General features: G+C 32.7%; 1 protein-coding gene across 25 annotated transcripts in view; it reads left to right on the plus strand.

The window, feature by feature from the left end:
* Window positions 1-12941, plus strand: part of HDAC9 (histone deacetylase 9) — a 911762-nt gene that overhangs the window by 575109 nt on the left and 323712 nt on the right. For 14 of the 25 annotated variants that reach the window (XM_034963758.4, XM_034963753.3, XM_055115739.2 and 11 more), the window contains one exon: window positions 918-1181. In XM_034963758.4, the coding sequence (XP_034819649.1) occupies window positions 918-1181 (264 nt within the window). Of the gene's footprint in view, window positions 1-917; window positions 3552-12941 lie in introns of those variants that run through there. The other 11 variants (XM_063606189.1, XM_034963767.3, XM_057302831.1 and 8 more) reach the window with 1 other exon arrangement.

Raw genomic sequence — 12941 nt, forward strand, 5'->3', positions numbered from 1 at the left:
CAGATGATTTGGTCCACAGGGCCACTGTGAAATAAAACAAATGGCCAGTGTGAGACAAAATAATCTTGAGACTTTTTCCCCATTTATTGAGCTTTCATGTTATGATATTTTGCTATTGTTTAAGTTAGGCATATTGTCAATTATCTTTTAAAATCATTAAGCAGTTAATTCATTGACTTCTGAAAACTAAGTTCAATCTAATTTATAAAATAAATAAAATGTCTAAATAATGATTTTCAAATTAAAAAATAATTTCCTGATTCTTTTCTAATATTTAATTTCCATTTGAGTCTGTTCATAAAACATCTTATTGTTAATTTTTTTTAAATCATACACCTCTTTAAAGTTCAGAATATCAAAATAAATATTTCTAGTTCTTACAAATATATATAAGAAGATGCTTTTTCATTTGACTGTCGTTTCTGTGTATAGGTACAAGAAAATTAGACAAAGACTATTAGCATTTGTGTTCTGGCTTTCATAGCGTTTAACATTCGTTGAAAAATGATATTGACAACATTTTTTATCACCCCCTTTATCTTTTGAGAAAAGTATTATTCCCAGGTTCAACTTTCAAAACCTGTCCTTTTGAAAGTTTCAGGGTTTCCATGGATAGTTTATTTACCTTTTTCTACACCATGTTCTAACTGCATTAAAGAGTGATCCATTAAAAAGAAAAAACAATCCAACACTTAAAGACCTTATTCACTGCCTACTGGACCCATACAATAAGGAATAATGGGACTACTTTAGATTTAGTATTACTGAGGAAACTTGTTGCCTACAAGTTCATTCTGAAATTTATGTTCAATGATTAGAAATCACAGTGTATGAGTTATTAGAAATCAAAGTGTAATTTGCTTCTCTGTTACCATGAAGAACTACTGAATTTTGAACCCCTGAACACTCTCTTCTAGCTGCTTTCGAAATCTATTGAACAACTGAAGCAACCAGGCAGTCACCTTGAGGAAGCGGAGGAAGAGCTTCAGGGGGACCAGGCGATGCAGGAAGACAGAGCGCCCTCTAGTGGCAACAGCACTAGGAGCGACAGCAGTGCTTGTGTGGATGACACACTGGGACAAGTTGGGGCTGTGAAGGTCAAGGAGGAACCAGTGGACAGTGATGAAGATGCTCAGATCCAGGAAATGGAATCTGGGGAGCAGGCTGCTTTTATGCAACAGGTAATAGGCAAAGATTTAGCTCCAGGATTTGTAATTAAAGTCATTATCTGAACATGAAATGCATTGCAGGTTTGGTAAATGGATATGATTTCCTATCAGTTTATATTTCTCTATGATTTGAGTTCAGTGTTTAAGGATTCTACCTAATGCAGATATATGTATATATCTATATAGAGGTCTTTCTATATACTGATCTCTATATAGATATCAATGTTTCATTGAAAATCCACTGGTAAGGAAATACCTGTTATACTAAAATTATGATACATAATATCTGAGCAGTTAATAGGCTTTAAATTTATCCCAAAGCCTGCTACACCAATCACTTCTAAAGAAAACAAATTCACTGTTATTTTGAGTTTATGTGTTGAGATCAGTGACTGCTGGATAGTCTCCCAGTCTGATCAATGAAGCATTCGATTAGTTTTTGATTTTTTGCAACATCTAGAATTTAATTTTCACATCACTGTACATAATGTATCATACTATAGTCTTGAACACTGTTAAAGGTAGTCTGCCCCTTCCTTCCTCTCTCTTTTTTTAGTTAAGTAGAAATGTTCTGGTCACCATGCCAGTAGTCCTAGGTTATTGTGTAGGTTGCAATTGAACATATTAGGAATACAGGTGGTTTTAAATATATAGATGCAAATTGCAGCACTACTTTAAATATTAGATTATGTCTCACATAGCACTGCTCATTTTACTTTTATTTTGTGTAATTTGATGACACTGTCTATCAAAAAAGAGCAAATGAAGCAGATGCAAATGTTGGTGAGAAGTAATGTGCAGCATTATGGTCCAATCAGATACAATATTGTATCTACAATTGCAAAAAACACAGTAACAGGATGAATATTATCTGATATCAAGTCAAAATCAGTTTGAAAAGAAGAAGGTGTATCATATTTTATATTGTCACTAGAATCTCTTAAGTATAATTCCATAATGACATGGGCATATACCGTAACATTCTGGCAAATAACAATTAGAAAAGATAGGTTTAACAAAAAAATTTACTTGTATATAATGCACCTTCAGGAGGACTATGTCCTTTGATGCTATAAAATACAAACAACTTTGAAGGCAACAGAAGACACTGTTTATTCAAGTCAGTTCTTTGTCAGGTTCCTGCTGTTCTCCTACAGAAAAGTGATTCTGTGAGGCTGAACAGGAAATGCCTTGTGGAAACAGGAAGTCCAAGTGATTCATGTACTGAGGAATGTAGGAAAAAAAATCTGAGGATAGTGCTTTACTCTTTCTGTTTTTAAAGGGCACTCTATGAATTGATTTATTGTCTAAGAAAATAACACCACAAGTAGGGAAATTGTTACGGAAGCTTTTCACTGGAACATTTCCTTCATATTCCCTTTTGATATGTTTACCTTGTTTTATAGGTTTACTTTTGTTAAGCTAGTTAAAGGTTCGTTGTATTAAGACCCCTTTAATATGGATAATCCAAATTGACCTAGAATCTTTGTGAGGTTTTTTCTATTAAAATATTTATATTTCTAAATCCGAGGTATTTCAAGGTGTAGTATCCTATTTCAAAGGAGATATAGCAGTTTTGCCAAATGTAGACATTGTTCAACTGTATGTTATTGGCACGTGTTGTTTACATTTTGCTGTGACATTTAAAAATATTTCTTTAAAAATGTTACTGCTAAAGATACATTATCCTTTTTTAAAAAGTCTCCATTCAAATTAAATTAACATAACTAGAAGTTAGAAAGTTTAAAACTTTTCCATATAATGAAAGTCCTTCTGATAATTTGACAAATAGCTATAATAGGAACACTCCCTATCACCAACATATTTTGGTTAGTATATTCCTTCATATTAAAATGACTTTTTGTCAGTTGTTTTGCATTAAAAATATGGCATGCCTAAGATAAAATTGTATATTTTTTCCATCTCATAAATATTCATTTTCTTCAAAGTCTTTTTTCAATCTCATAAAAAAGGGATAGTGCATCTTTTAAAATACATTTTATTTGGGGAGGAACATGTGGCTGAGCAGACTTTTGTATAATATTACTTCAAAGATATGTAATCACAAACAAAAAAAACTATTTTTTATAATGTCATTTGAGAGAGTTTCATCAGTACAGTTGGTGGACGTTAATTGTTTGAATTTGATAGTCTTTGAATTTAATCAAGAAACTACCTGGAACCAGTGAAAAGGAAAGCTGGACTTAAATAATCTTAGAATTAATTGATAAATGTCTCTTTTAAAATCTACTGTATTTATTATAATTTACACCCTTGAAGGTGATCTCTTGTTTTGTGTTGTAAATATATTGTTTGTATGTTTCCCTTCTTGCCTTCTGTTATAAGTCTCTTCCTTTCTCAAATAAAGTTTTTTTTAAAAGATCCCCTTTCATACACTTGGCTTTGTGTAAACTTGCCGTATTTAATCGAAGTTGAAGCTTGCACACTAGATCTCATATATCAAAATACATTGCCAGTCTTTGTTGAAACAAGAAAATAAAGACATTTTGAGCAGTTACATCTAATACCATTAAAAACAATAAATTCAGCAATAATGACTTTCAACTATTTACATCCAAAATTTTCAAATAGCTAACACATGTAAAATTTGTTTCATTTTCCTTTTGCCAGTGTAAACTTTTTCATGATATGTTATCATGTTTGGTATTTAAATTAAAATGTCAACTTCTAAATATAAAACTTTATCTAAATAGATGTCAGTTCCTAACTTTGCTCAACTTAAAAAATTATTTTTAAAAAGCTTAACATAATCCCTTGAACATAACAAGCACTCAATAAATATTAAAATGAATAATATTCCAAGTGTCGTAATAATTATGTCTATTACAGTGAGATCTTGAAATACAAGTAGAAAGTGACAGCACATAAATTTAAAGAGAAAATAGTAATTAAATGATCTCCCCTTATATGGTAACAATTGTTATAATACCAGCGTGAGGAATAGGAGCCTGATTCAAGTAAAGGCAACTCTGCCGTGCTCTAAGTCACATCAGTATTGCATTAGAGTATCAAGAAATCTGGAGCTATAATTATTGACTGTTACAGAATGGATTATCATTTCATAGTGCCATAAATTTGAGAATACAATCAGAATTCTGGAAATACCATTATTGCTAATTATAATTTCCTGTAATTTGCCTTTGAACTATAAAATTACAGGACTAACTTGGTACCAGAGATCCTAAAATATGAGTTAGAGAAATCAATTAAAAAATGGTTTTATAGTGTATATCTGATTTCTGAAGTGTTATATAGGGTGACTTTTAATACAAAGCATCAATCCAGCATTAGAAAACTTTTCATTAGAAAAAATAGTTATTGCCAAGTCTTGAAATAAATAATCATTATATTTTTTTTCTTCTGGAAGTAAAAATTCACCTTCTCATTGGTGAAGGTGGTTGATGAAGTGTAGACTGCTACTTTTCATAGATCTGAGAAAGATAGTCTTCTAGAAATTGTTATATATTGTTTTATGCTCCTTTTTTTCAAAGGATGTTGAAAAGGAATTCAGACACTAAACCTTTTGTTGAAACCTAGTACTTAACAGATATATGTAGAGTATTGTTTTTAATTTGGTGTTTCATTGTGTTTTTTTCAATAATCGAAGTGTACAATTTTGAATCGCTGTAATATGTATAAATTGTGGGTGTGTGATTGAAGGTTTACAATGATAAATAATTTGAGGTCTCCAATTGTAACTGATTATATCAGGAACTTGGAGATACAAAAGAAGGAGTTTGAGACTATTATTCCCTTTATTATTGATCATTGCTTCATCTCTATTTTCAGAAGAAAATACTGAAGGCAATCAAAGAATTTGGGCAAACACAAAGGAAATTGGGAATGTGACTTTTCAGTCATGCCAACAACATATCTATGTAGGCTTAAAAACGTTTATATTCTTGTTGTTACATCTAATTTTATAATAACATCTTTGAGGCTATAAACTGTGTTTAGGCAATGCAACTTTTGGGGATCATTTTGATTTAGAAAAAGATGTTTACTTTTATCTATTACAAACACACAGTGCGCAAGCACTTCATATCTATTAGCTCATTTGGTCCTCACAATAACCTGATGAAGGAGGTATTATTATCATCCCACTGTAGAGATGAGAGCACTGCAACAGAGAAATTAAAGATTTAGGAGGTCTAACTTTAATTTGAACCCAGGCACTTTGGCACCAGAGTCCCTGTTCTCAACCTTTACCATTGTGCTGTGTTGGTGCAACGATTCTTTATATCTGCCCGATATGCTTACTTCTGTCCAATTTATTCAATTGTTTCTCTCTCTTTCCTCATTAGCATTTACCAAACTGTCTTGATCAATAATCTTTTTTAATAGCTTCTATAAATTATGAGATTAGTGATTAGTACTCTTTTTTTTTTTTTCTAATTCTAATGAGGGTTAGGGTTAGATGAAGGTTCTAATCCTGCACACATTTTATTCAACCATTTTTAATCGTGACAATCTGTAGACTTCTTTTTTATGACCATAGCCGGTCCTAGGAGGGACTGAAACAGAGTGGCCACACTTGGTTAACTTTTAGGGGAAGGAGAAAGGATTTCAGCAGGTTCAGAGCTCTCCTTTACTTCTTACCTTCACTCCCCAGCTAATGCAAAGAAAGTCCAGTTTCTAAGCCATCAGGACGCTGCCTTTTACAGACTTTTTAAACCTATCAAGGACACACTTGATAATAATTTTGACTTAAGTAGTCTGTATAAAACGTTGTGGAAGGGAAAAATAGAGACAGTTGTCACGTTCTAGACCTCCTAAGTGGTATTCTAATAGAAAGATGCATGACTATCCTCTCGAGGGGAAACAGGTTCTGACCACACCCCTAGAGGTTCTGAGTCTGTTGTTCTGACTGGTTGCTCAGTCATTTACCTTTTTCAAGCCTTTTGAAGAGTCCGATTCAGAAATAATGTTTTGGAGATGGCCAGGTGCCCTAACCACTTCCTGAAATCTGGCCTGATTTTTAATAGCTTTTACCTAAGTTCCTCAGATTCTCTGATTCATAGTTTTCAAAATATCTTGTCTCCTATTTTTGTATATTGTTCTCGGCTTCTTCTGCATTTTAACTCAAGTATAGGCAATTCTCACTATATTTACTGGAATTACTCCAATAAGTTTTAGAATATTCATGGTGCTGTGCAGCCATCACTAGTATCTAATTCCAAAACACTTCCATTAACCCCAACTCAAAAAAAAATCTTGTACCAACTAAGCAGTCACTCCCACTCCACGCTCCTTCTTGCCCCTGACAACCACTAATCTGCTTTATATCTCTGTGGATTTGCCTATTGTGGATATTTCATGTAAATGAAGTCATGCATTATGTGGCCTTTTGTGCCTGGCTTCTTTCCTTATGCAGAAGATTTTCAGGGTTCATCCACAGCATCAGTACTTCATTCCTTCTTATGGCTGAGTAATATTCCCTTGTATGGCTATACAACATTTCGCTTATTCATTCATCAGTTGAACACACAGTTTTCACTTTTTTGTCTATTATGAATAATGCTGCTGTGATCATTCGTGTACAAGGCTTTTGTGAGAAGATATATTTTCATTTCTCCTGGGTATATATCTAGGAGTGAAATTTCTGGGTAATATGGTAACTGTTTAACTTTTCGAGGAACTGTCAACCTGTTTTCCACGTAGCTGAACTATTTTACTTTCCTGCTAGCAATGTGTGAGGGTTCCAGTTCCTCCACATCTTCTCCATTTGTTATTTCCCCTGCTTTACTGATGGTAGCCATCCTAGTGAGTATGCCGTGCTATCATTGTTGCTTTGATTTATATTTCATTAATGACTAATGATGTTGAGCATCTTTTTATTTGCTTATTGGCCATTTCTATAACTTCATAGGAGCAACATCTAGTCAAGTCCTTTGCCCATTTTCTAGTTGGCTTGCTTGTCTTTTTGTTGTTGAGTTGTAAGTGCTTTTAGATATATTTTGTGTAGTAGACCTTTATCGGGTATATAAGTTGCAAATATTTTCTCCTATTCTGTCAGTTTTCTTTTCATTTTATTAAGTGTTCTTTGATGCACAAAAGTTTTGAATTTTGCTGAAGTCCAGTTTATCTATTTTTCCTTCTGCTGCTTGTGCTCTTGGTATCATATTTTAAAAACTGTAACCTAGTCCAGGGTTATAAAGATTTACACTTACGTCGCCTTCTTAGAGTTTCATTAATAAAAATTTAGCACTTAATATTAGGTCTTTGATCCATTTTGTGTCATACACATTGTTTTTAAATATTCTTCTATGCATTTAAATTATTTTCAAAGAGATATGAACTTCATGATTATTCGACTTCATTTTCTCATACTTTATCTTCATTTTCCTTATTATATGAGTTGATGCAAAAGTAATTGCGGTTTTTGCAATTACTAGTTGCAATTACTAGTTGATTTTGGTCTTGCCTTTCTGATATTTCTGTGGCTGACCCTTGTTGCTTTCTAACTTTTGATACTGTTACTTTTTTCTTCCCAAAATATCACTGAAATGTTACAATCTTGATGTTTATTATTCCTTTTTTTCTGGTGCTCTTTAAAAATTAAATCAATTATTTTTCTTCATGAATATTACTTTTAAAATCCTACCCTCGTCACTCAGTTTTGCTAATTACAGTTGAATTTTATGTTGAAGCCAGGTGTGGAAGGATGTCTGTAGACCTAGATACATGGGAGGTTAGGGCAGGAGGATTGTTGAGCCCACGAGTTTGAGGCTGCATTGAGCTATGATCATGCCACGGTGCTCTAGCCTGAGTGACAAAACAACAGCATGTCTTTAAAAAAATTATGTCGAACTAATGTTCATGTCTTCGCTTTGATCTTCATGCCTCTGTTGACAGAATTTCTGGAGAAAGAACCCTAAATTTGCTCTGTCCAAACTAGTAGCCACATGTACCTATTGAACATTTAAATGTGGTTGGCAAGAATTGAGGTACAGCCTAAGTAGAAAATGCACAGCAGATTTCAAAGATATAGTACAAAAAGTTTATTAATATTCCATGTCTGTTGATTACATGTTGAAATAATATTTTAAATATATATTAAGTCATATAACGTCATTAAAATTAATCTTACCTGTTTTACTTTTTAAATGTGGCTATTCGAAAAGAATATACATGGTTTGCATTTGTGACTCACATATTTTTATTTGTATTTATGTTTCTGCTTTAGATCATCTTCATCTCATTTTGTATTTTGTTAATTGATCTCATCACATCAATTTGAAAATAGATGGGCTATAAAACTTGAACAGATGAATTTTTGCTCTTGCCAGTATCTTTCTGTTGCTCTTAATTAACATAGAGGCATAAAATGTTAGTGTTAGCAGAGATCTGAGGCATCTGAATGGTTTAAGGGTTTAAAGATCCTTCTCCTTTACCTTCAAGACAACTCAAAGTCTACCAAATGTTTTATTACCAATATTAGTTGTAAGGAGAATTAACTTACTGCTCCATTCTCATCTCAAAGTTAGTAAATTCATCCATAATATGTGCTGGTTTTTCCTGCTTTTCCTTTTTGTTGTTGTTGTTGTTGATGAGACCACCATTTAGACAGTGGGATAGATGATCTTGTAGTCATCTTTGATTATCTTCATTGCTTTATCTCCTATAGGCAGTTGGTCCTCCTGTTTCTGATTTCACATCATCATATTTCTTTACTTCATCTTCAGCTTTGCTTTCTCCAGCTACTAGTGAACAGTAAAACAAATCCATGCTGCTCTCATTGCAATAGCCCCCTTTTACATCAGTGTGATATTTATACTACTTCAATTAACTTACTGTAAAATACCAATACCATTTTCCCATTTTCTATGGTCAACCTACAGTAATTGCTTTCTAATATTTCACTTAAATGATATCAGAGAGCTACAGTCTTCATAATTCAACCTTTATACACTAACCAAGCACTCACTTCTGCCATATGCCATCTGTGATTTCTCCAGCCCTTCTGATCTCCCCAACTTGAAATCAGTTCCAGAGTTTCCCATGTAATTCTTATTTATCATTGTCTGTGTGGCGTTATATCTTTTTGCTTTTTGAGGTCAGGGAAAATGTACTCTATTGTGTTCATCATTGTTCCTAGAGCCACTCAGGGAACCTATGAAATGTTCAGCTGAACTTTATTTTAATGGTTTTTGTTTTACATTGTTCTTATTCAGATGTAAATGGTTAAAGGCATTTTCTTCCATACTATGATTTTATTCTCACTTTTGTTTTCGATGTGAAATGTAGAGTCATTTTTTACTTGATGGACTATTTCTTGTCCTCAGTGTCCTCCTTAGTAATATATTTTTTAAACTGGCTTTAGTAAAAATAGCTACTATTTTTCATTTTCAGCCTATGGTAAATGATGGAAATATTTTTCTTGATGAATTTATTATTTAACAGTACTCGCACCATATTAATTTTTATAATTTATATTTGTATATGAATTATTGACTATGACTTCTAATATCTAGCATACATTTTTAGATAAAAATATATCTAGATTAATTTGAATGACCTCTTTATAGTATTAATTTTTCTATTTCCATGTATTCTATAGATAATTTTTTAAAGTGAGAGCTTGGAAAGAAGACAAAATGATTCATATTAATCTTTCTTAGAGAGTGAATCAGCCTCCTCCTTGTGCATATTTAAAGAAAACTTACTAAATGTGGAAATTGATGTGTTGTTTTGACTAGGTATGCATCAAACCCTATGTATGCATCAAAAACAGTGGCATTTTGCATTGTCTTTGAGATCTATGCATGGAACTGCCTCGTATGGTAATATTGATTTTATAGTTAGGCTGCAGGAGTTGCAGCTCCAACTTCCCCACCTACTAGCAACTCCATGTGAAGTAAATTACCGAATTCTGCCAAGCCTCTGTTTACTTGTTTGTTAAATGTGGTCAGGAATTCTAAATTTTTCTGTTAAGGAATTGTCAGCTTTAAATGTGTTAACATGTTTAAATAATGTAATGAGTACTAGCATAATGGGTACACAGTAAAAATTAGCTATTGTTATGAAAAGTAGCATTAATATATCTTGGAACTTTAGTAACTTTGTTCTCCTTGGTAGGAGCTGACCTTACACTCAATTTCAATCTTTAATAATGAATAATTTTCTCTTCTGTAAATAAAAAAAATTCTAGTACAGTGCTTCCCACCTTTTTCATGTCCTAGCACACATAGAAAATGGCAATATGTATACGGCCCAGGTCACTGCAGGAGACTGCTCAGCCTCTCCTCCCTACCCCAAGAGTTGAGAACCGTCTAGGGTTGATTCAGCTGCAGCCCTTTCATGACTTACAGGGAAGTCCTCAGGCTGGAATGTTCTTTGGGAGACCCTGTGAGTACATTACTCCTCTTCTTCCTCTCCACTGCCTTTTCTTATGTCTCCTCTCACCTCCCATAAAAAGAATCCTGGATTTTTTTTCACCAGATTTCAACTAATGACTCACTAATTTTAAAACAACTCTAGGTGTGAATGATTAACATGATCATTGTTCCGAAGGATGTATTAAGAATATGTGTTGATCACGGAGGATCTTTGGATAAGCTATGTCTGTGCCCAGGTCTCCTCTAACTTTAATTCTCACCCTATTATCAGCACCAAAACCGTCAATCAGAAAGCAAAACTCAGAAAATTGGCATTGTCTAGTAGCCTACAGGGGGTTCTCTTGTCATATTTGCACTGGACTCTGCCTTTCTTTCTTATTTTTATTTTTAAAGCCAGTCAAATTTAGCAGTGCGGGGTTGTATATGGACTCTTCCTTTGGAATCAGCATGAAATAAAGAATGCAAAGATTTTTCTGTCTCTGCTTTTTAACAAATATTCTGGGAAACGTCCCCCCTCCCCCACCTACTATCTCTAGTTAGGTAAATGCTCAAAGAACTTAGAATGGGAAATCTTGCAATGATTTCTTGATCTTAAGTAATTTGACTGCATAATTTTGCATAGCCATTTGTCCTCTCTCTATTACCTTCTTTTAACATGCTGAAGAATAAGTCTACTTTACACTATATTTTTAGCATCTTAGACATATTTTGGTCATGAAGATGGTGCTATCAAATCCTTTTTTGAAAAACTTACACTTTATGAATTATAGCACATTTAATATTTATTTTTCTACTGTAAATTATAAATTATTTGACTTTTGCTTAATTATTTCAATTGTCTGACAAACTCATAAAAATATCCAACTTGGTTCCTTTATTTTATATTTTCTTTATCACATACAAATCTTAAAATGTATATATTTTATGTCTTTATATGTTTACAGTGGTTAGTTGTATCTCATTATAACCTTTTTCTGGATATGGAAGCAGATAATATTTTCTTCCTTAAAAGGGGCTCTCTCAGGGATTAAAAAAATTCTAATTGTTAATGTCCTGGGGTTTTTGGCATGCTGTTTAAATTAAAATTTTAAAATGATATTTTTACTTTTGTTTGCACACAACTTCCTAAATCTTAGTGATTTTTAGTCTACTTTTTGAACTATAATATCCATACAAACCCCACTTGATATATATACATAGAGTTTAATAAACTTTGAGAAATGTATATGCCACTATCTAGATAGAGAATATTTGTCATTCCAGAGAATTCCCTCCTGCCCTCTTTATACTCAGACTCACATCCTCACTCTCCTCCCAGCCCCAGTCAACTATTGATCTGTTATTCTGACACTATATATTAGTTTTTATTTTTCTAGAAGTTCATTTAGGTGAATCATATAAAAAAGAGTTTGTGATATTTTCAGTCTGAATTTTTTTTCAATCAGAAAATGCTTCTGAGATCCCTCCATGTATGTACCGGTGATATGGTCCTGTTTATTGCTGAATAGTTAGCCACTGTACAGATATGCCACAATTTGTTTATATATTTGTCTATTGATGGAAATGTAGGTTATTTTCAGGTGTGAGTAATTATGAATGAAACTACCATGAATATCTTATACAAGTTTCTGTAGAAATGTATTTTATTTCGTTTGAGTAATTACTTAGGAGTGAAAATGAGTTGTACACTAAGTATAGGTTTAACTTTATAGGAAGCTGCCAAATTATTTGTAATTAATTATTGTTTGACATTCTCATCAACAATGTATGAGTTTCTATTACTCTGCGTTCTTGTTTACACTTGATATTGTTGGGTTTTTCTAACTGTATGCAGCTAATGACTGCATTAGGTGGCTCAGTTTTTAAATTGAGGCATGTCTTTTTATTGTTGGTTATCAAATTATATATTTTGGATACAATCTATTTCTACATATGTATGTTACAAATAATTTCACTTACTTTGTCATTGGCCTTCCATTTTGAAGAGCAGAATATTTAAGCACTAACACTAGCACTTGATGTGTTCCATTCTATCAATTTGTTCTTCTATGGTTAGTGCTTTAGTGTCCTTTCAAGAATGATCTGTTTTCCTGCTTTCTTCCTCCAGTTTAAACATTTAAATGAAAGAGCAATTTTGAGTTAATTTTCATATGATGTGAAGATAGGTTGAGTTTCATTATCTTACAGGATTAGATTTTTCAGCACCTCTTTTTTTGAAAAGATTATTCTTGCTCCTTTGAATTATTCTGGTCTATTTGTTAGAAATCAATTGAACATATAAATGTTAGCAGATTTCTGAGCTCTTTATTTTATTCCATTGATCTCTGTCTTTACACCAATACCACAGAATCTTGATTACTGTTGCTATTTAGTAACTCTTAACATTAAGTAGTTTATTTTTCTCTGCTTGTTT

Source organism: Pan paniscus, chromosome 6 (genome assembly GCF_029289425.2).
Source record: "Pan paniscus chromosome 6, NHGRI_mPanPan1-v2.0_pri, whole genome shotgun sequence".
NCBI lineage: Eukaryota > Metazoa > Chordata > Mammalia > Primates > Hominidae > Pan > Pan paniscus.